General features: G+C 52.2%; 1 protein-coding gene across 2 annotated transcripts in view; it reads left to right on the top strand.

The window, feature by feature from the left end:
* Nucleotides 1-21,822, top strand: part of ELAPOR1 (endosome-lysosome associated apoptosis and autophagy regulator 1) — an 89,258-nt gene that overhangs the window by 36,961 nt on the left and 30,475 nt on the right. For both annotated transcript variants that reach the window (XM_014576451.4, XM_075910558.2), the window contains exons 9-16: nucleotides 7,759-7,936; nucleotides 8,622-8,750; nucleotides 9,217-9,307; nucleotides 9,821-9,926; nucleotides 11,053-11,190; nucleotides 11,587-11,841; nucleotides 12,981-13,154; nucleotides 21,120-21,300. In XM_014576451.4, the coding sequence (XP_014431937.3) occupies nucleotides 7,759-7,936; nucleotides 8,622-8,750; nucleotides 9,217-9,307; nucleotides 9,821-9,926; nucleotides 11,053-11,190; nucleotides 11,587-11,841; nucleotides 12,981-13,154; nucleotides 21,120-21,300 (1,252 nt within the window). The remainder of the gene's footprint in view (nucleotides 1-7,758; nucleotides 7,937-8,621; nucleotides 8,751-9,216; nucleotides 9,308-9,820; nucleotides 9,927-11,052; nucleotides 11,191-11,586; nucleotides 11,842-12,980; nucleotides 13,155-21,119; nucleotides 21,301-21,822) is intronic.

The raw sequence follows: 21,822 nt of genomic DNA, 5'->3' as shown, positions 1-21,822 counted from the left end.
TGTCATGCCTGTCCTGCCAGTCACCTGTGACCCCTCCCCACCTTTCCCGAGGGGAGGAAGATGGCCTGGAGAATAAAGACCTTTCTCCACCCTATTACCCAGCTGAGTCTAGGGACCCACACAGGCACAATACACCTGCCACCCGATACCCATGGTGTGCCCACCCCGGATGGCACCACCAATACCATTCCCTGGCTACTTGCCATACTAGGGTAACTGGGAACACCACAGAGCACGACATGCTAATTGTCCTGCTACACGGAGGCAAGTCCACAACCTTCCCCTGCGAACTCTTCAAGTGGAGGTGGGCTCTAATGCTGAACCTCAACTGGACATACAAACAGACAGTGCAGGGAATGATTCACCTATGGCTACCAGGGCATCCCCGCCACCCCAACAAGCCAAACTGCTCACCATATCCACATCTATGGCTGACTTCTCCCATTTTTAGGACCTCTTTAAGAGAGTGGGGGACTATATGGCAGACCCCTGTCTCCATTGCACCCACAAGCAACCATGTGGAAGTACTTTGTTCCCTAAGGACACCGAATTCCTCCCCCCCCCCCACACACACCCCCACCCTGCTCCCAACTCGCTAGTGGGGTTGCTTGTTCTTCTGGTTAGCTGATTCCACTAACAGTTCAAGACCACTTCATCCATCAAAGAAAACAGAAGGAAGGGTGCATTTGGGCAGAAAGTATATTCCTCCTCCACCTTGCAATTCAGAGTGGCCGGTTACATGGCACTATTAGTGAAATACGACCACCGAAACTATTCCTAAATACAAACTTTTATTGATGACAGAACACAACAATTGCAGGCACTGGTCTCTGAAGGCCAATTAATATCCCACCCAGCACTCCAAGCTGCACTCAATGTTGCGGACACGGCCGCCGAGTCCATAGCCACAGCAGTCGTCATGCGTCGCACATCCTGGCTCTCATCTTCCTCCTTGACAAATCCACACTGCAATAGAGGATCTTCCATTGAATGGGCAAAAGCTCTTTGCTGCTAACACCAATGAGGTTCTCCACTCCATGAAGGACTCTCAAGCAGCCTTGAGATCCTTGGGCATACGAACACCTATGCCAAAGAAAATACAATACAGGTATCAGCCATACCAACTTCAGCAATACCCTTATTACTCACAGCGAGCACAGCATCAACAATATAATACTCATTACCAGCAATGCCAGAGGCCAAAAATGTCCCCCTCCCCCTTCTGGGGTGACCTAACCCACAGCCTCCAGTAAGCAAATTTGAAGCATCGGTCGAGAGCATTGAAAACAATCTACTCTCTCCAGTGCTTCTACTGACCAACCCACCCTTCACCTTCCGTCTACGAGCATTCTTCCATAACTGGGACGCTATCACTTGACAGAAAAGAAAAATGGGGGATGACGACCCATTCTAGACCTCCGGGGTTTGTTACAAAAACAAAAATTCAGGATTGTCTCTCTTTCCACAATAATCCCAGCACTGGCGCAGGGCGATTGGCTTTCAGCTTTCGACCTCCATGGTGTGTATTTTCATGTTACTGTCCACCTGGCACATAGATGCTTCCTCAGATTTGCACTTGAGAATGACCACTATCAATACACTGTCCTTTGCTTTGGTCTTTCCACAGTGCTACAAGTGTTTTCAAAGCTACGGGCAATGGTAACAGTATATTTAAGGACCTGATAATCTTCCCATATCTGGACGATTGTCTGCTGAAGTCTCTAACCCATTCTCACGCTCTTCATGCAACACCAGTGATGAAGCAGTGCTTCCAAAAGTTAGGCCTACAAATAAACAAGTCTGCATTAATGTCTCCCCAAAAAATCCACTTAATAGGGACTTTCTTGACGACTCCTACTGGTCGAGCTTCACTTGCTACAGGAAAGATTCAGAGCAATCTGCAGTCTCATACACACCATTCGCATCAGCCCACAGGTCACAGCTTGCAACTGCCCCCAGCTACTGAGACACAGGGCAGCCTCCACTGTTATCATCCCCAGTGTCCGCCTACACTTGAGATGCCTTCAAACCTGGCTAGCTTTGGAATACAGACCAAAATGGCACAAGCTCCTCAAGCACCTCACAATGCCACCTACAGTCAAAGACTCATGACTGTGATGGACCATCCCACTGCATATATGCACAGGGGTTCCATTTCAACAAGAACCCCCCACAATCACCATCACAACTGATGCATCCCTCTCAGGATGGAGCACATATAAGGAGAAACCAACTTGTGTTTTTACGCCTTCCCACCCACACCCATCCTCAACAGGGGAATACAGAAGATCAGAACAGACAATTCACATGTCATCTTAATAACACCGGCATGACCCAGACAACCATGGTATCCCTTCCTGATGGGAATGTCGACCAATCCCCCCATCTCCCTCCCACTCCAGTCCAATCTGCGATCTCAGCGCAACGACCAGATTCTTCACCCCAACATAGACCATCTCCACCTCAAGCCTGGCTACTCGATGGTTTTCTCATGAAGAGCTAGTGTGCTCAAAACCAGTACACACAGGCCTCCTGCACAGCAGGACACTAACCCCACGCACTGCCTACCTCCAAAATGGAAGAGGTATGCTGCTTGGTGCATGCAAAAACATACCTCCCCAGCCTCGGCACCTCTCCACTCAATCCTTGATTATTTGCTGGAACTTAAATCCACAAGCCTCTCGACTAACTCCATCAAGGTCCGTCTCGCCGCCATCACCACATTCTATCCACCAACTCATCCCTGGGATCTACATCTTGTCCTTAATGCACGCATGCACAAACACTTTGAGCCTTTGGCCACATGCTTTCTCTTACACCTCTCCAGGCCAGGAGGGTGGGAGAACTTGGAGCTCTCATGGCAGACCGTCCGTATACCACCTTCTTTTGAGATAGTCATGCTTCACACACCCCCTAAATTTCTACCCAAAGTACATTCTTCCTTCCATCTCAATGAACCCATTCACTTACCAACGTTCTTCCTGAAACCACATGCCAATGGTTGAATCTGCCATGCACACACTAAACACAGGCATCTTTCTATGCACATAGAACTAAACATTCAGAAGGACTCGTAAGCTTTGTCTCCACCATATCACGATTGCAGGGAAATGCTATCTCCATGCAGAGATTATATAAATGGAGAGCCGACTGCATACGCTTGGGGTGACGGGGTGCGGTCACAGACGACCCCGTGGGGGTGCCTCTCGGGGTGCTGACACAGCCACTGCCCCGACCTTCCTGTTCTCTGGGGCTCCTCGCCGCCCAGTCCTGCTGGGCCAGCTCCACTGGTCTCCCCCAGCCCAGGCCCCGAGCTGAGGTCCCTGCCCCCACCGAGAAGCAACACAGACACTGAACCACTTCAGGTCCAAGGAGAGTGCAGTTTAGGACCCAGCCTCCTGAGAGAGCACTCCCCAGATGGGATCAGACCCCAAAGAGTTAGGTGAGCCCCCGTTAGCAATGAAAGGGGGAATGTGCACACAGGCTGCCCCCCCCCCCCGTAACAATCACTTACACTGGGTTTGATAGAAAATAAAAATGGCTTTATGAAGTGGAGGCAGTAGGCTTTAAGTGGTAATAAGTGAAAACAGGCAGAGCAAAGTAGGTTACGAATGAAAAGAAACACAACTGCTTGGCTAATCCAACATTGAAACCTCAGTGCAAACTTCATCAAACTCCCCCTAAAACCTTTCTTCCAGCTGCCCCTCTAAACCAGGGCTCTCCTCCCCACCCTCGGGTCTCAGGCCCCTTCCTTCAGGTGCAGCCCAGCCAAAAGACCCAGACCTCTCCTCTCCTATCCCTTTTGGTAAGGATTGAGGCCGCTCCCTACTAACTACTACTCAGGCTGAAGGACAAAAGAGATAGTTTAACAGTTGAGGGTAACACCCTCCATGTCTCCCATTCATACATTTGAAACTCACACATTATTCCCCACTCCCTGTGTCTAATTTTACACACACAAATGATACATACAACAGAGTAAGATAAAGAGAACTAGTGGATCGTGACATGAAGATTGATGGGTTACACAATGATTCACTCAAAACACTTTTGAGATGTGTATATTCATGTCCATGAGTCCAGTTCATAAAACATGGGGGTAGGAGGTCTGTCACACTTGGGCTACCAGCTGAAGTAAGTCCAGCCTTCTGACTAAGGATGCTAACTAGCGGTTAATTGACTTGTCGAGTACTCGATGGAATTTCCATTGACTAGACAATAGGCACTTCCGCATTTCTCCTTTGAAGTGTACAAGAGCCCCCGCTGGGGCCAGTGGGGAATCCTGCTGAGTCTGGGCTGCACACAGATGCCAGCTTTGAAACGTACAAGAGTCCCCAGCGGCGGCTCCGGCGCATTTCAAAGTGGCAGCACAGCACGGAGCCCAGGGTCAGCGGGGGACTCAGAGCTCACCCTCTGCTCCATGCTGCATTACTGCTTTGAAATGCCACCTGGGGTTGGAGTAAGCTGGAGACTCCCCAGCTGATCCCGGGCTCCAATGCAGCATTTCAGCAGAACTTAGGATCAGCTGGGAACTCCCCAGCTGACCACAGGTTCCATTTCCATGTAGTGTTTCCCCAGAGCCCAGGGTCAGCTGGGGACTCCCAGCTGGCCCGGGGCTGCACACTGAGTTCATTAGCTGGGGACTCCCTAGCTGATCCTGGGTTCCACGGAAATGCCGCTCTGGGCCCAGGATCAGTTAGGGAATCCCCAGCTGACCCCAGGCTCCACGTACACAGTGCTGCATAGCTGAGCCTGGGCTCAGTTGTCCGGCACTGCCACTTTCAAGTTCCCCCTCTTTGCCCCCCCCCCTTTGCTGCCTCTGACAGAGGCAGCAAGGGGAGGAATCAGTTAGTCAACTGAGTATCTGATAAGCATTTGCATATTGGATAGCTGACTAGTCTTTAACATCCCTGCTCCTGACTCCATCAGAGCACGTTCCACATGTTCCTTCTCCACATCTGCTGTCTTGCTACACAGCATTCCCCTTGTCGACATGTGCAAGGCAGCCACACAGGCATGAAATCTCACATCTGCACAACACTGTGTCCTCTTACAGGACACTGCAGCTGATGCTAGAATGGGCAGAGCTGTTTTGTCTGCAGCCTTCCAGCCTGATCCAAAGCCCCTACCATCCTACGGGACACTGCTTACAGTTACCTGAGTGGAGCACCCACAGGGATACACCTCGAAGAAGAAGAGGAGGTTACTCACCTGTGCAGTAACTGATGCTCTTTGAGAGGAGTGTCCCTGTGGGTACTCTACTACCCACCTTCCTCCCCTCTGCTTTGGATATGACATTTGTGTGTTGTAGAGAAGGAACTGAGGAGTCTGGACCATGTGTGTGCTATTTATACTCTGACAGCTCTTCAGGTAGGCAAAGTGTGTGCATGGCCCTGGGGGGGTGGGGCATTGCTGATCAAATCTCCAGTCAAAGGTGCTAGGATGCACCTTGACCTGAGCGGAGCACCCACAGGGACACTCCTCTCAAAGAACGTCAGTTACTGCATAGGTGAGTAACCTCCTCTTCCCTAGATCTGCTGGCAATGCCCCTCCTAATGCACCCTGATACGCCATTAGCCTTCTTGGCTCCAGGGACACCCTGTTGACTCATATCCAGCTTCTCATCCACTGTAACCCCCAGGTCCTTTTCTGCTGACCTGTTGCTTAGCCAGTCGGCCCCCAGCCTGTAACAATGCTTGGGATTCTTCCGTCCCAAGGGCAGGACTCTGCACTTGTCCTTGTTGAACCTCATCAGATTTCTTTTGGCCCAATCCTCCAATTTGTCTAAGTCACTGTGGACCCTGTCCCTGCCCTCCAGCGTATCTACCTCTCCCCCTAGCTTAGTGTCATCTGCAAACTTACTGAGGGTGCAATCCATCCCCTCATCCAAGTCATTAATAAAGATGTTGAACAAAACTGTCACCAGAACCAACCCTTGAGGCTTGATACCAACTGCTACTGGACATTGAGCTGTTGATTAGTACCTGTTGAGCCTGACAGTCTATCCAGCTTTCTAGCCACCTTACAGTCCATTTATCCAATCGATACTTAATTACTGGCAAGAATGTTGTGGGAGACCGTATCAAAAACTTTGCTAAAGTCAAAGTATCTCACAACCACCAACTTCCCTGTGTCCACGGAGCCAGTTACTTCATCATAGAAGGCAATCAGATTGGTCAGGCACGACTTGCCCTTGGTGAATCCATGTTGATTATTCCTGATCATTTTCTGCTCTTCCAAGTGCTTCAGAATGGATTCCTTGAGGATCCCCACCATGATTTTTCTGGGGACTGAGGTGAGGCTGACTGGTCTGTAGTTCCCTGGATCGTCCTTCCCTTTTTCAAAGATGGGCACTACATTTGCCTTTTTTTTTTTTTTAATCACCTCCTTGATCGCCACAAGTTTTTCAAAGATAATGGCCAGAATCTCTGCAATCACATCAGCCAACTCCCTCAGCCCCCACGGATGCTTTATATTAAGCCCCATGGACTGGTGTATGTCCAACTTTCTAAATTGTTCTGAACCTGTTCCTTCTCCACTGAGGGCTGCCCACCTCCTCCCCGTACCGTGTTGCCTAGTGCATCACTCTAGGAGCTGGCCTTGTCTGTGGAGACAGAGGCAAAAAACCATTGAGCACTCCTCTCCCCCCCCCCCCCGCTTTTGTTTGCCTCCCCAGGGAGTAGTGCTGGGCAGGGTGCAGAGCAGCAGTTAAGAGGGTGTATTTGCTGACTTCCTGTGACTGCACCCCCATAGGGTTGCCAGGTGTCCAGTATTTTCGCCTCCTGTCTGATTAAAAAAAATTCAGAAAATAGTAGACACCTAAAATGTCCAGTATTTTCTGATTTATTTATTTATTTGTTTGTTTTTTACTGGACCAGGGGCGAAAATACCAGACACCTGGCAACCCTACGACACACTCAGCAACCGGGCTCAGCCCCTGGATGCCCCACGTCCCCCGGCTTACCTGGTTCCGCAGGGGCTTGCTTTGTTGCTGGAACAGAAAAACAAAATGGCCGCTGGCAAAAAAGCTTCTTAAAGAGGCCATGCTGATTTTTAATTTTTTTTTTTTCCGCTTAACATCTTTGGTCTCCCTTTTTTTTCCTCAACAGAATTTTTTTGCCAGTGTTTTTTTTGAGGGGGGGGGGGGTGTTTGGTATTTTTTGTTAAACCATCTAGCAACCCTACACTCCCAGTCAATCCACACACAGATGGGACACGTTCTCCTCCCACATCACCTGCAGGGGAGCCCCCATCAGGCCTGCCAATGGGGGGTGCAAAGTGAGTGCACCAGGGGCCCCGCATTTCAAAGGGGTCCAGAGCTCCCAGCCACTGCTACTGTGGCAGCAGCAGTGGTCAGAGCCTCAGTCCCCTTTGAATTTGCACAGGAGCGCTGCTCTGCAGGAGTCTAAGGGCTGGGAGTGTCCAGGGCCGTGTTCCCAGCTGTGCTAAGAGTTGACTACCCTCAGTACCTCCCCTTCCATTCCAGGCTACACCTCTTCTGGGGCATGGAGCCAGCTCTCCTCCCCCCTCTCCCAAATCTATCTCCCAGGCCCTTGGTGGCGGTCAGCCACGCTGGCGCAGTAGGCCCTTACTCAGCACAGCTGTGCTCATTGTTGCTGCACACTACCTGGGTGGGGTCCCGTGCACGGCAGCACCCCCTTCTGGGGGTGATTAGTTTTGTCTCCCCACCAGTCTTACAACAGCTGTCGGGCCCAGCTAGGCAATGGCCACCCTCACCTGCTGTCTCTGCTCTTCCAGACTCAGCTAATGTTTAAGTGGGCAGAACCGAAAACCTGCAGCGAGAATCTGCCTACAGCAGTGCAGTTGCCCCCCTCGGGGGTGAAAACCAAGTGCCCGCCATGCAACCCTGGGTTCTTCAAAACCAATTCCAGTGCCTGTGAGCCCTGTCCATCTGGCTCATACTCCAACGGCTCCGGTAATGCCACCGTATCTGGTCCGGTTGGGTGGAACTTGGCTCTCCCAGCAAAACACAGTGCTGGCTGGGGTTTTGTGCCTAGCTAGCCATGGACCGGGGAGTCGTGGCAGGTTTGCGTTCTTACTCTGGGGAAAGTCACCCGCTCAGCCTTTCCCATATTGCTAAATGGGAGGGTGGTTCTGACTAGCTTCCCACCAGGGCCTGTCTAGTATCAAAAAGGGGGAGAACCACTGGCTTATCCCTGTCCGACCCCTCAGCATGTTGTCAGGCCAGAAGGAGCAGTCAGCTTTCCTGCCTCACGCAGGGCAGAGACCATCCTACTTGTGGTTGAGCCAGAGACACTGGCCTTGAGAGAGAGTCAACCTGTCCTGCCCTGGAGAGTCCACCTCATCCCTCACCGTTAGATAAGTCCCTTGAGCCTGAGCTTGTCTAACTTCAGCTTCTGGCTCCTCGGCCTCCTTAAACATCCCCTCTGACCCGGCCTCCTTTGCTCATGCCACGTGTGCTTCCCTGCACATGTCCCCGGTGAGTGCGCGTGCAGCTGGAGAGTGCTGTGCCCTTCACTGACTAGGAGTAGCCTGTTGGAGACTGCCACTTCCTACTCCTGTTGCACTGAATCCATGGCCAGAGCGCACTCCTGTTTCCAAAGCTTCCCTAGAGTAACATGGTTTCCCTCTGCTCCCAGGCTGTATCAGCTGCGCTGCTGGGACTGAGCCAGCATTGGGCTTCGAATACAAGTGGTGGAACACCCTGCCAGCTAACATGGAGACGACGGTCCTTAGCGGAATCAACTTTGAATATAAAGGGATGGCAGGTAGCTGTGCCAGAGCGGTTTCCAGGAGACGCTGCAGCTCTGGGCTTTAGTTAGCTCTTGGTTCCAGGTGGTCCTGGGGGGGAAGCTCGTGCCTCGTGTGGTTCCCCCTCCCATAGAGAGTTAGGCGTGTCAGGCTCCTTGGTGGCCCTACATCACACATGGCACTGCTTTGTGCTGGCAGCAGCCAGCCACTGGTGTGCAGCTCACCCATGCTTTGTCAGTACCCAGTGTGACTCCCTTTGGCAGGGGTCACAAATGTGCCCAGAGGGCCAAATGAGAATTCTCCCCTTGCTCCCCCAACTGGGGACAGCACTCCATCCCTCTGCTCGGGTGTAAGTGACCGTATGAGGCCCAGATGGGGTGTGATGCCCTTGCCTGGCTATGCCCCAGAAATATCCCAGTGGTGCTGCCCTGAAAGTCCCCAGTGGGTGTGGTTGGCTCTGACTCTTCACCTCTGCTGTGCCAGGTTGGGAGGTGGCTGGTGACTACATATATACAGCAGCAGGTGCCTCCGACAACGATTTCATGATCCTGACAATGGTCGTTCCTGGGTTCAGGTGAGAGCGGGAGCGGCTGTGCATGGGATGCCATGGGGTCGCTGCCCGGGTCACAGCACACCTCTGGGCATGGCACAGCTGGAAGGGCTGCCCTGGCTTGCTCCCAGTGCAGGAAGCTGGTGTCATTAATCAGGGTTACCACAGCAGTGTCTCTGTCTGGCGGCTCCTGCGGTTTTCCCTCAAGGCCACGTGGTCCTGGCTCTTGCAGCCTGATAGGTGGGAATTCTCCCCTGTGCAGTGTTGTAGCCAGGAGGTGCTGGGTTTGGGATGGGCCTGTTAATAAAACATGCTGCATCTTTGCTCTGGCTGCTCCTACAGGCAGGAGTCCGTGTGGGTCTCAGACACACACGCACAGGGGCCCAGAGGCTGTACCTAGGAACACTGCGTCCGGGAGCAGAGTGCGCCTGCGTGCCAGTTGCCCCGACCCGGCGGGTTAGCACTGCGCTCCCTGCACCCGCACACAGGCTGTGCCTTAGAGAGCAAGATGTAACCTGAGATCTGCTGTGTTCACAGGCCCCCCCAGTCCGTGATGGCGGATGCAGAGAACAAAGAGGTGTCAAGAATCACCTTTGTCTTTGAGACTGTCTGCAGTGTGAACTGCGAGCTGTACTTTATGGTGGTAGGTTGGCTTAGCTGCTTCCTGTGCTCGGGCCATTGCTGCAAGTGGCCGCACGCTGCCCCCACCCTGCTTCACGCTCTCTTGGGGCCAGGTGTGGAGCTTTCAGGTCTCCGAGCTGAGTCCATCCTGGAGAGTAGGAGCCAAAGGCCAGCTTAGGCTGCAGGTTGCCTGGGTCTCAGTTCAGCTGTTGGCAGGCACAACTCACCAGAGCTTCTGACTCCCACACTGGCTGTCTGAGCTGGAGCTGAGTTCCCCTTTGGCCCACGGTCAAGAGGTTGGGGCAGAAGCTTTTGCTGTAGCCACTCTGGGTTAGGGACCATCTGTCTATAGGCCTGCTGCTCCAGCACTTCCCTTAACTCTGTCCCCACAGGGGCTGAAAGAGTGACCCTGGAAAGGGCCATATCCTAGTGCCTGCAGCTCACCCCACCCAGCCACTCCTCTCCATCCTGCCCCAGCATGCCACAGCTCGCCACTCCTGTACCCCAGTGTCCTACCCTGCTGGGTGTGCTCATCTCCCCTGCTCAGCTGAGCTGCTGTCTGGCCCTGCCTGGCCCTGCCAGAAGCCAGCTCCCAGGCAGAGGTGGGCCAGATGTGCATGGTCTGGGTATGAGGGATGTGCCATGTGATCCTTGCCATGAGAGAGGGCTGGGAGCTCTCACTGTGACCGGGGAGTTCTTCAGTGCTAACCGGTAAGAGTGAGAGGTGGTTGAACTACTCTGCAAAGGGTTCACAGAGTGGGCATGTATTGTGCATCCTTCCTGTTCTCCAGTGGGTCTCCTGAGGGGTGTGGCGTTACTTTTGCCCTCTCATTGGAAAGCTGGAAGCTTCTTAGAGAGAGCGCATCAACTCAGGAAGGTCAGGCAGGCTGGGTCAGTGCCCAGCGGCCATCCTAATGCATCATCCAGGTAGTCACAAGTGACTCGCATTCTGACTTTCAGCTGCAAAAGCTGTGTCCAAGTGGCTTTTGACAGATGTCTCTAAGGTACTTGGAAAGCTGTAGCCACCGTTCCTGGCTGGGCTGTGACCCAGGAGGGCAGGCAGCGGAAGGGGGCTAGGGGGTTTGGGTAGAAATGACCAGCTACTCCCGTGCCTGCTGACCAGCCTCTGTTTCCCCTTTCCACGGCAGGGTGTGAACTTACGCACCAACACGCCTGTGGAGACCTGGAACGGCTCCAAAGGGAAACAGTCCTACACATACATCATTGAGAAGAATGCCACAATGAGCTTCACCTGGGCCTTCCAGCGCACAGTGTATCACGAGGCGGTAAGAGGGCAGCGCCCTGGTCTGAGCTCCTTGCTCTTCCCCAGTCTGGAGGCCAGACACTGGGATTTCCTTGCAGTCAGTTCAGATAAGTGGTGTCCCTTCTGCCCAGGCTTGGGTTGAGAGGCCCAGCGTCCCTTTTCCGGTCTGTGGCTGTAAGACCTTGGGCAAGTCTCTTAGAGCATGGCCTGCACTCCTGTCTGCACGGCCAGAACAGGAGCTTCGCTCTCCGGCCCAGGGTCACTACGTCAGTGCTTGCGAGGGGATCAGACGCTGCAGTCTGGGTGCCAGGCCCCATGGTAGAGAGCTGGGAAATGGCCCTTCATGTTTCTGCCACGTGGCCCTGGGACAATCCCTGTGTTCCAGTGTCACAAGTTCGCACGGGCCCCTCTGTTCCAGGGAAGAAAGTACACGAACGATGTTGCCAAGCTCTACTCAATCAACGTGACCAACGTCATGGACGGGGTGGCCTCTTACTGCCGACTCTGTGCCGTGGAGTCCTCGGGCTCCTGCACCTCCTGCCTACCTGGGAACTACATTGACCGAGCCTCTGGCGCCTGCCGCCCGTGCGCACCCAGCACTTACCTGAAAGCCCATCAGCCTTATGGCAGTCAGGCCTGCATCCCCTGCGGCCCTGGTACAAAGAGCAACAAGGTATTCTCCTCTCCTACTCCGTTACTCGTGGTGATGTGGGGCTGGTGCGCTAGGTGCTGCACAAACACCCATACTGATTTGGCACTGCTGTGCGCAGGCAGAAGGACTACAGGATCCAGCCCTAGTTCTCCTTTGCCAGGCACTCCCTTCTCTCTGTTCAAACTTGCAGTGATTACACCTGCTAGCAGTGCATGTCACAGGCCTCAGCAGCTGCGGGTAGTGGGCAAGGTTCCCTCTAAACTGCTTGGTAGCACGGCCCTGCAGCTGCTTACGGAGCCCCACCCAGCCAGAGGCTCAGGGTTTGGTCCACGGAGCTGCCTGGCTCAGGGAGAGGCAGCCTGCTCCTGCCCTCTTCCCCTGGCCAGGCACCCTGCCCCCAGCCTGCTCCTGCCCTCCTCTCCCCCTGGCCAGGCACCCTGCCCCCAGCCTGCTCCTGCCCTCTCCCCCTGGCCAGGCACCCTGCCCCCAGCCTGCTCCTGCCCTCTCCCCCTTGGTCAGACACCCTGCCCCCAGCCTGCTCCTGCACTCTACCATCCACCCAGACCTCTCACCCGCTCTTACACCCCACCTTGATCCTACACCCCCATCCTTATCCCACTCACTGGCAGCCCTGTCCTGCACACTTAACCCCTCATTTTTGGCCCCACTCCAGAGCCAAAGCATTTGCGGAAAATCCTGCCAGTCTAGATGTAGCCAGTGAGTGTGCGCATCCTTAGATGACCCTGTTTCATTGCCACCTAGCCTTCGTGATACATGGTGCAACACGTACAGCACACCCTCAGCACAGGTGCCCCAGTGTATAGTGCACTAGTCAGGGTTGGGTGCCCCTTAGGGTCATTCCCCTGCTCTGCACAGGCTCCATGGGTGACTTTGGCTTCTGTCTGTTAGTCTGTGAAATGGGACAGTGACCCTGCCCAAGCGTGAATAGTGCAGATTCAAAGCTGTCCAGATAACAGTGACAGGAGCCATGTAAGTAAGTACCTCAAATGGACAAAGCTGCCTGAGAAGTCCTTTTAGAAATGCCCACATGCATCCATGCGTCAGGGTCTCCATTGCCACGAAATAAACAGCTTAAGTGTGCCCTGAGCCAGCCGCGCTGGAAGGGCTTGCAATGGCTGACTGAGATGTTCCTCCCCCAGATCCATTCGCTGTGCTACAACGACTGCCACTTCTCGTTGAACAAGAATGGCCGGACTCTGGAGTACGACTTCTCAGCACTGGCCAACAGCACGGCCTTCGTGGGTGGGCCAAGCTTCACCTCCAAGGGACTGAAATATTTCCATCACTTCAACATAGGCCTGTGTGGGAACCAAGTGAGTGTCTCCTGTGCTGACTTCCCCGCAGCACGGGGTCGGGGGGGGGGGGGGGGATTTCAGCCAACACCAGTGCAACATCTGGCTGTTTTTATCTACTTGATTTATTGGCACCACTAGTAAAAGTGAAAATGACACTTAATAGGCATGGTCCAAAGGCATGGTCTGTTGGCAGATCGCTCTAGCTGGTATTGGAAAGTGCCAGAGGATCTTTAATGACCACAAGCAGTCATGGTCTTCATTCCAGATTATATGCAATTAGATAAGAACATCAGAATGGCCCTCCTAGGTAGGACAAATGGTCCATCTAGCCCAGTATTCTATCTTCTGACAGTGGCCAATGCCAGGTACCCCAGAGGGAATGAACTGAACAGGGAATCCAGGGATTGCACCCCTGTTGCCCATTTCCAGCCTCTGACAAACAGAGGTTTAAGCAGACCCAGAGTGTGATGTTGCTTCCTGATCATCCTGGCTAACAGCTATTGATGGAGTTGTTCTCTAGTACTTTATCTAGTTTTTTTTAACCCAGTTATAGTCTTTGCTTTCACAACATTCTCTGGCCGCGTTACAGAGGATACCTGAGTTGTGTGGAGAAATACGCTTCCTTATGTTTGTTTTAAACCTGTTACTTATTCATTTAATCAGGTGACCCCTAGTTCTTGTGGTGTTTGAAGGAGTAAAGAACACTTCCCTAGTCACTTTCTCCACACAGTGACTATGTGCATGGCACGGGCCACACTGAAAATGCCACACTCAGGACAGATAGCAAGAAATAGGGTACCCAACCCCCCAGACTAGTGGTCATTTCTATAATTAGATTCACCAGGTGAGACATTATTTTGCAATTACTGTTATATATTTGCACCAAATTTTGCACAAAGTGTGTCAAGTAAGATGTCTATGAAAAACTGATGATTCTCCTTCAAGTGGCATCCCTGTGAGTGCTCCACTTTGGGTGCTGGTGCGTCCTCACGCTCGCGACTGGAGACTTTTCCAGCAGTTTCCACCGCACCGTGCATGGGCAGTGGTGGCCCCTTGTGCCGTTGGAGTCTGTTAGGCACGCGCTCAGCGTGGCCCCTCAGTTCCTTCTCTACCATCCTCAGCAGCAGACGGAGCCTCTTTTCCTCTCGATCTGTCAAAGAAAATAATCAAAAACCCAGTTAATCCCATTAGTTACCTCAGTATCCAAGTTATTTTACCCCTACCAATCCACCCCAATCAAAAGTTTTTAAAAAAAGCGTTTCATTGTGGCTTGCCGCCTTTCCCCCACACTTCATGCCGAGATCTCCCAGTTTTAAAAGGTGAGACACATACTGGGATGCTATGCCCATGTCTGACGGGCATTCTAAGTGTATAAAGTGCCTGGGGGAGTCGAATCAGACACAAAAGTGCCCCCACTGCTTGAAACTCGTGGCTAGAGTGTGCTGTGGTCGAGCAAACAGACTGAAAAGTCTCCTCTACAAGAAGTCGCTTCGACCACCATCAGAGGATGCACCAACAGCTCCAAAACCGGCCTCCCAGAGCAAGGGTATGGATAAATCTCATCCCTCTGGCCTTACGGTGTCAAACGAGTCTTTCTCCAGCCTGTTTGCTACCCTTGGCACCGATGACAGCAAGAGTCAGCACTGCGGATAGGCCTGGCACATCTGGAACGGGCAACCTGGCTCTGTGGCATACACGTACCCTCCACCACGTGGTATGCACAGCAGTATGGCTACCCACCACTGCCATATACCACTCAATGGCAGCCATGGGATCCACACCCTAAGAAGACCCACCATCTCCAGACCACCACTGTCTTCTCCTCCAATTATCACCTTGATAACTATGCCCAGTTCTTCTGCTCACTCCGAGATACAGGACTCCCTCTAAGAAGGGGAACACAGATCCCCTTTACACAACTCCTCATCCTCACCCGATGAGGCGGTTATGGCTGAAACCCTGCCATCCAGCAGGGAAATTCCAAGACCTCTTCAAAGGGGTGGCCTTGGCGCAAGAGGGAGATCTACAGGAGGTACAAGAGAAACAATACCAGCCATTATGCACACTACCGCCTCCCACTACCTCCCGAATAGCACTCCCCATTATGGACCCGGATAATATCTGGCAGACTCCTGCGTCCATTACCCCAACTAATAAAAGGGCAGACCGCAAGTACTTCATTGCACCAAAAGGAATGGATTTCCTCTTCACCCATCCCCCACCAAACTCATTAGTGGTAGACTCCATTCGACATAAGGGAAGACAGCCTAACCTCAGGACCTCTCCACAAGACACAGACCATAAAAAAGTCGACATCATGGGTCATAAAGTCTATTCCTCTGCCACCCTGCTCCTTAGAGCAGCAAACTACACGGCAATGCTCGCAGATTACGACCATGCCAGCTTTTCCAAACTGCAAGACCTAATTCAGCATTTACCAGAATACAAGAGACCAACACTCCTTAGCATCATGCAGGAATGCCACACCATTTCCTATACAGCCCTATAGTCCGCAATGGACGTAGCAGACACCGCGGCCCATATAACAGCATCTGCCATCGTATTGCACAGGATTTCGTGGCTGCAGGCACCTGGAGTCCCAAGAGATTTACAACAGAAGGTTGAAGATCTGCCCTTCGACAAGACCAACCTCTTCACTGCTAAGACAGACGAGGTATTACATTCCATGAAGGACTCCCGCACCACTCTCAGGATCCTCAGACTGTACACTCCCCCCTTTAAGAGAACGAAGTACTCAACCTACCAGAGACTCAGGGAGCCATACAGACAACAATCCAGATACGATCTCCACCAAAAACAAAGGCCACAACATCGCAGACCCCAATGCCAGCAGCAACAACATTCCCCTACTACCTATCCACCAATAGCCAAACAACAAATTTGAAAAATATGTTGCGAGCCAGAAAACCACCTCAATACTACTCGCACCCAGTCATCCTCAGTTCAGCCATCGTCTGAGCTTTTCTCCATCATGGACCCAAATCACATCAGACAGATGGGTCCTAGAACTTATCCAACATGGTTATGTTATCCCCTTCGCTCCTTGCCTCCCACCCACTCTCCCACCCTGTCCCTCTTCAGGGACCCATCTCACGAGAACCTTCTCCACCCGGAAGTCTTGCACCTACTGCAATTGGGTGCTTTAAAACAGGTACCACCAGTATTCCAGGGTCGAGGGTTTTACTCAGTCTACTTCCTAATCCAGAAAAAGAATGGAGGGTGGCAACCTAGATTGGATTTGAGGAGACTCAACAAATATATCGCTTATCACTGCTTCAAGATGGTAACCCTAGCAACAATTATTCCCACATTGGATCAAGGGGACTGGCTTTTGGCTCTCAACTTCCAGGATACCTATTTCCACATCATGATCCATCCTGCACACGAATGCTTCTTACGATTCATGGTGGGCACCCAACACTACCAGTACCGAGTGCTCCCCTTTGGCCTCTCAACTGTCCCCAGGGTATTTTCCAAAACTCTGGCAGTTGTAATGGCCTCACTATGGCATCAAGGAGTCATGAACTTTCCATACCTAGACGACTGCCACATAAGAGACATCCTTTCAGGAAACCAAGGCCATGATCGATACTACCATGGACTCTCTGGTCAACCTCGGCTTCCATATAAAGCATACAAAATCCACACTATACCCAACCCAGAAGTTGGAGTTTATAGGGGCCCTCATTGATACGGTGGCAGCAAAGGCTACTCTGCCTGAACACAGATTCAATACCATACACGATCTTATCAGGAGTGCACATGATGGTACGCGAATGCCTCAATCCTCAGGCATATGGCTTCTACAACATACATCATCAAGTGGAGGGGGAGGGCTAGCTCAGTGGTTTGAGCATTGACCTGCTATACCTGGGGTTGTAAGTTCAATCCTTGAGGAGGCCATTTAGGGATCTGGGGCAAATCTGTCAGGGATAGTACTTGGCCTTGCTGTGAGGGCAGCGGACTGGACTAGATGATCTCTCAAGGTCCCTTACGGCTCTATGAGATGGTATATCACCATATATTAAAGTTGCCCATACTCCACATGAGGGGCCTACAGTCATGGTTGGCCACAACTTACAAGCCCTCCAGGGATCAACTTTCCAAACAAGTTGTTATCCTACCATGCATCCTCAATTCCCTACAATGGTGGACAAACCTGCAAAACATGCCAGACAGTGTACCATTCCAGCAGCCTTCCCCCATACTTACAATTATTACCGACGCATCACTCATGAGTTGGGGAGCCCATTTAGGGACCATCACAGCTCAAGGCAAATGGTCCTTTATGGAACAAACTTTTCATATCAACCTTCGCGAATTATGAGCAGTCAGATATGCGTGTCAACACTTCCAATCTTACATAGCTTGCAAGTCCATTATTATGACAGACAACACCACCTGCATGTACTACATCAACCGGCACAGAGGTGCACGATCCCCATCCCTTTGCCCGGAAGCCATCAAATTATGGAACTGGTGCCTGGTACATCAGGTCACCCTGGTAGCCCTCCACCTTCCTGGAGTACTCAACATCACAACAGATGCGCTAAGCTGCATGTTCCATGACCAATATGAATGGGAAATAGACAAGCACACACTCGATCTAGTCTTTCACCAGTGAGGCCAACCAGACATAGACCTCTTTACCAAAAGAGGCAACAGGAAGTGTCACCTCTATTGCTCCAGAGCAGCCCTAGGGAAACACTCCCTCGGGGACGCCTTTTCTATCAGGTGGGATGCTCCTCTCCTACACAAGGTCCTCAACAAGATCAGGACAGATCAGGATCAAGTCACACTAGTGGCACCAGTGTGGCTGACATACAGGCTTGGTATCCTTACCTTCACAAGACAACGGTAGATCTGTATGCCTTCCCACTCCATCACGACCTTTTATTGCAGAACCATGGGAGGACTCTCCATCCAGAACTCCACAAGCTTCATCTCCACACCTGGCTACCTTCCATTCCCCACCCCCGCCTTATGGGTTCCAGGACTAGTTGCTCCAAAAAGAAGTCATGTATGGTGTTTAGAAACTTTAAAATTTCCCATTATTGCTGAGTTTTCTATTTGGATAGCCTTGCTAAGCTTTTGGAGCATTTCACAGTCACCATTACCATGTCGCTCAGAAGGTTGGTAGTATGTTTCAATACTTTTATTGGTGAAGCGAGGCATTTCTATACAGAGACCTATGGCATAGCTTGAGTCATTTCAGATTTTTACTCTGTTGGAACCTCTGCTAGCAATATGCTACCATTTTCCCTCTAGTGTCGCTTCCCCTCCAGCACGGCCTGCTCAGTCAGTCCTGTATATTTTATACCCTGGTACTAACATGTCTCATTGATTATTCCTGTTCCACCAAGTTTCTTGAATGCCTGTTATATCAATTTCCTCATTTAATACTAGGCACTGAAATTTAGCATCGGCAGACAAGCACTTATAAAATGTGTCACTAGTTAGCTGTCTGCCATTATGTGATGTAATGGAATGGGGGACTCTTTCTTTTCAGCTCTTACCTATACTTTATCAATTTATATCATCTCCTCTTTATTAGCATATGGAGAATCCTCATTAATAGATCCTAATAGTAAAGCATTTGATACAGACTCGTATGATCATCTTATAAACAAATTAGGGAATTACATCGTAGATGGGGCAATATAAGGTTGGTGCATAATTTGTGGAATAACCATTCTCACAGTGGTTCACGATCATGTTGGAAGGGCGTAACAAGTGGGGTTCCGTAGGGATCAGTACCTTTTGGGTGTTACAAGGAAGAGAGGAAAAATTACTCTCCTTAACCTCTGTTGATAGGACAAGAAGCAATGGGATTAAATTGCAGCAAGGGAGGTTCAAGTTGGACATTAGGAAAAACTTCCTAACTGTCAGGGTGGTTAATTATTGGAATAAATAGCCTAGGGAAGTTGTGGAATCTCCATCATTGGAGATGTTTAAGAGCAGGTTAGGTAAGCACCGATCTGGATGATCTAGAGCAGGGGCAGGCAATAATGGGGACCACTCCTGGATTTTGGAAAGTGGTCGAGGGCCACACTCTTCCAGGATATTAATGGAGGCGGGGCAAGGTCTGGGATGGAGGTTAGGTGCAGAAGGGAGCTTGGGGTAAGGGAGGGAGTTTGGGTGAAGGATGCAGGGGTGATTGGGGCACTAGACTGAGGTGCAGGGGGTTGGATTGTGACCTAGGGCAGAGAATTGGGGTACTGGAGGGGGTGCAGGGAATTGGGTTGTGAGCTAGGGCAGGAGGGGACTGTGATCTGGGGCAGGGGATTTGGGTACCAGATCTGGGAGGGAGAATGGGTGCAGGAGGGAGGCAGAGGATTTGGGTATGTGGAATAGGGGCGGGGCAGAGGGTTGGGGAAGGGAGGTGCCAGAGGCAGCCCCTAGCCAGGAGACTTACCAGCCAGCAGCCCGTTCCCGAGTCAGCCTCCCTGCCTGCCTGCCCTTCAGGCAGGCTGAATCCATGTGCTCTGTGCATAACCAGAGCCCCTTGTGCTTCATGGCTGCCTGTTGTTGAAACAGGCAGCTCCCATTGGCCAGTTTCTGGCCAGAAGCCAGCTAATGGGATTGTGCTAGGGGTGGGTGCAGCTCCTAAAGATTCCCCCCTCCTCTCTGGGCTCAGTTTTTAAAGTGAAACCACCCTGCAGCTGTGTTTCTGAGCAGCGGGTGGGGCAAGGCAAGTGGGGAGCCTGCCTTGGGCTCCCTGCAGCATCTGCAGGCCAGGTCCAGTGGCTTGGCAGGCCAAATCAAGCCCCCGGGCCGTATTTTGCCCAGGACAGATCTAGATTGTGCTTGGTCCTACCTTGAGTACAGGGGGCTGGACTTGATGACCTCTCAAGGTCTCTTCCAATTCTACGATTCTATGATCCAGTCATAGCCCCAGCCTACACCCCATCTTTTGGTATGAATTGAAGGATCCCAAAGCACTTTGAAAAATATTTAGCCCCACTGAGATGCAGCCACCCCTGGTATGCAGAGTCAGTAGAGCAGCACCAGTGATGGGTTGAGAATGAAACCGTTCTTTGTCTCCTGATGTCTGGAACTGAATGGGGGAAACTGGTGAAGAAGAACTTCACGGGGGGATGAGAAGAAGGGAGGGGCACTGACCATGTGACACCCCGGGCCAGGACAACCCCCCCTCCGCCTCAGGCCCTGTCTCTCTCTGCTCCCTTTCCACCCTTGCTCCACCCTCTTTTTGTCCCTTCCCCGTCCTTGTTCTACCCTTGCCCTGCCTCTTCCCCCACCTGAGTTGGCCTGGGGAACTAGTGGAGCCCGGGCTCCAGTGCTTGGCAGCAAGGGTCCAGCCCCCTGTACTCACTAGGCAGCAGCAAGGGAAGCAGAGCAATGTGGCCCAGCTCCCTTTGCTCCTCCAATTGCCTTGGTTCACTTCCTGCTGGTGAGAATTGCGGGGGGACGGTCCCAGCCTTCCCTGGAGCAACGCAGGTGGGAGAGCAGAGTCACCTTGCTCTACTTCCCCTACCAGTGCCAGCACCACACCCACTGCCGGCTGGCTCTTGCCCCTTCCATCCCTGGTGTTTGGGGTACGTGACCCCTCGGCACCCCCACGTGTTGCCCCTGGATGTAAATAACTTGGGGTAGAATCCAGCTGGCACCTGGCTAGGCACAAGGAGATGGAGCGGGAGTGGGAGGGTGGCTTTCTCCAAGGGCCACTAGATGGCACCATGGACACACTTATCTTTCGTGTAAAATTGGCTCAGATCAGTGTAGCTGAGGGGGGAGTTAGTGAGTCAGGCTGGGCCTTAGCAGGGGTGTGTTACCTAGAAATCTCCCCAGCGCCAAGTGCCCGCTCAGGCTGCTGCAGCCATGGACAGGCCCAGGACAGGAGTAGGGTTTCACCATCCCAGCACCACGCAAAGCTCAGTGCCCTTTCCACAAAGCAGAATGCTGGCGCCAGGTGAGGGCTCACGTCTTTGCTCCTTAATCCAGGGAAGGAAGATGGCCACCTGTGCAGACAACGTCACTGATATGCGGGTCCCTGACAGGGAGGCGGAGTTCTCGAAATCAGTCACCTCCTACGTGTGCCAGTCCATCATCGTCCCCTCTGATGTGATGGGCTACAAAACTGTGGTGTCCTCCCAGCCTGTGAGCCTGGCTGACCGCTTTGTAGGTACGTGCCACTTCTCCTAGTTGGGATGGGGATTGACCTTTCAGGACCTGCTTCAGCCCTGTCCCACGCCTGAGCACAGTGGGTGGCCTGCACCCATTGCCATGGCTGGATAACTGAGGCTAAGCAGCTGTTTTCACTGGAGTCAGTGACACCACTCATGGCTGACAGGGTGGGTCAGGCCTGCAGACGCATGCTAGGCCTAGACTCTGGAAGCTGGCCTCCTGTTTTGCTTCACTGAAAGGCATGTTCTTGGTGTAAGGCCAAAGGCCTCCTGTTGCTCCTTCGAATAGTGTCCCTGTCTTTTAATTCTGGATGTGTTTGCACCACAAGCTCCTCAGATTGGAGATTTTAGGCATCAAGTGTCTGTTTGGCCTGCACATGCACCTTCCCTGTCTCATGCCCAGCAGCAGGGTTATACAGTGCCATGCTGGCAAACCAGCCTCAGTTCCTCTCATAGAGTTCTAGGGTTGAAAGAGACCTCATGAGATCATCAAGTCCAGCCCCCTGCCCAAAGCAGGACCA

This window comes from Pelodiscus sinensis, chromosome 27 (genome assembly GCF_052426305.1).
Source record: "Pelodiscus sinensis isolate ZL-2025 chromosome 27, ASM5242630v1, whole genome shotgun sequence".
In the NCBI taxonomy this organism is placed as follows: domain Eukaryota; kingdom Metazoa; phylum Chordata; order Testudines; family Trionychidae; genus Pelodiscus; species Pelodiscus sinensis.
This window is presented reverse-complemented; position numbering and strand designations above follow the sequence as displayed.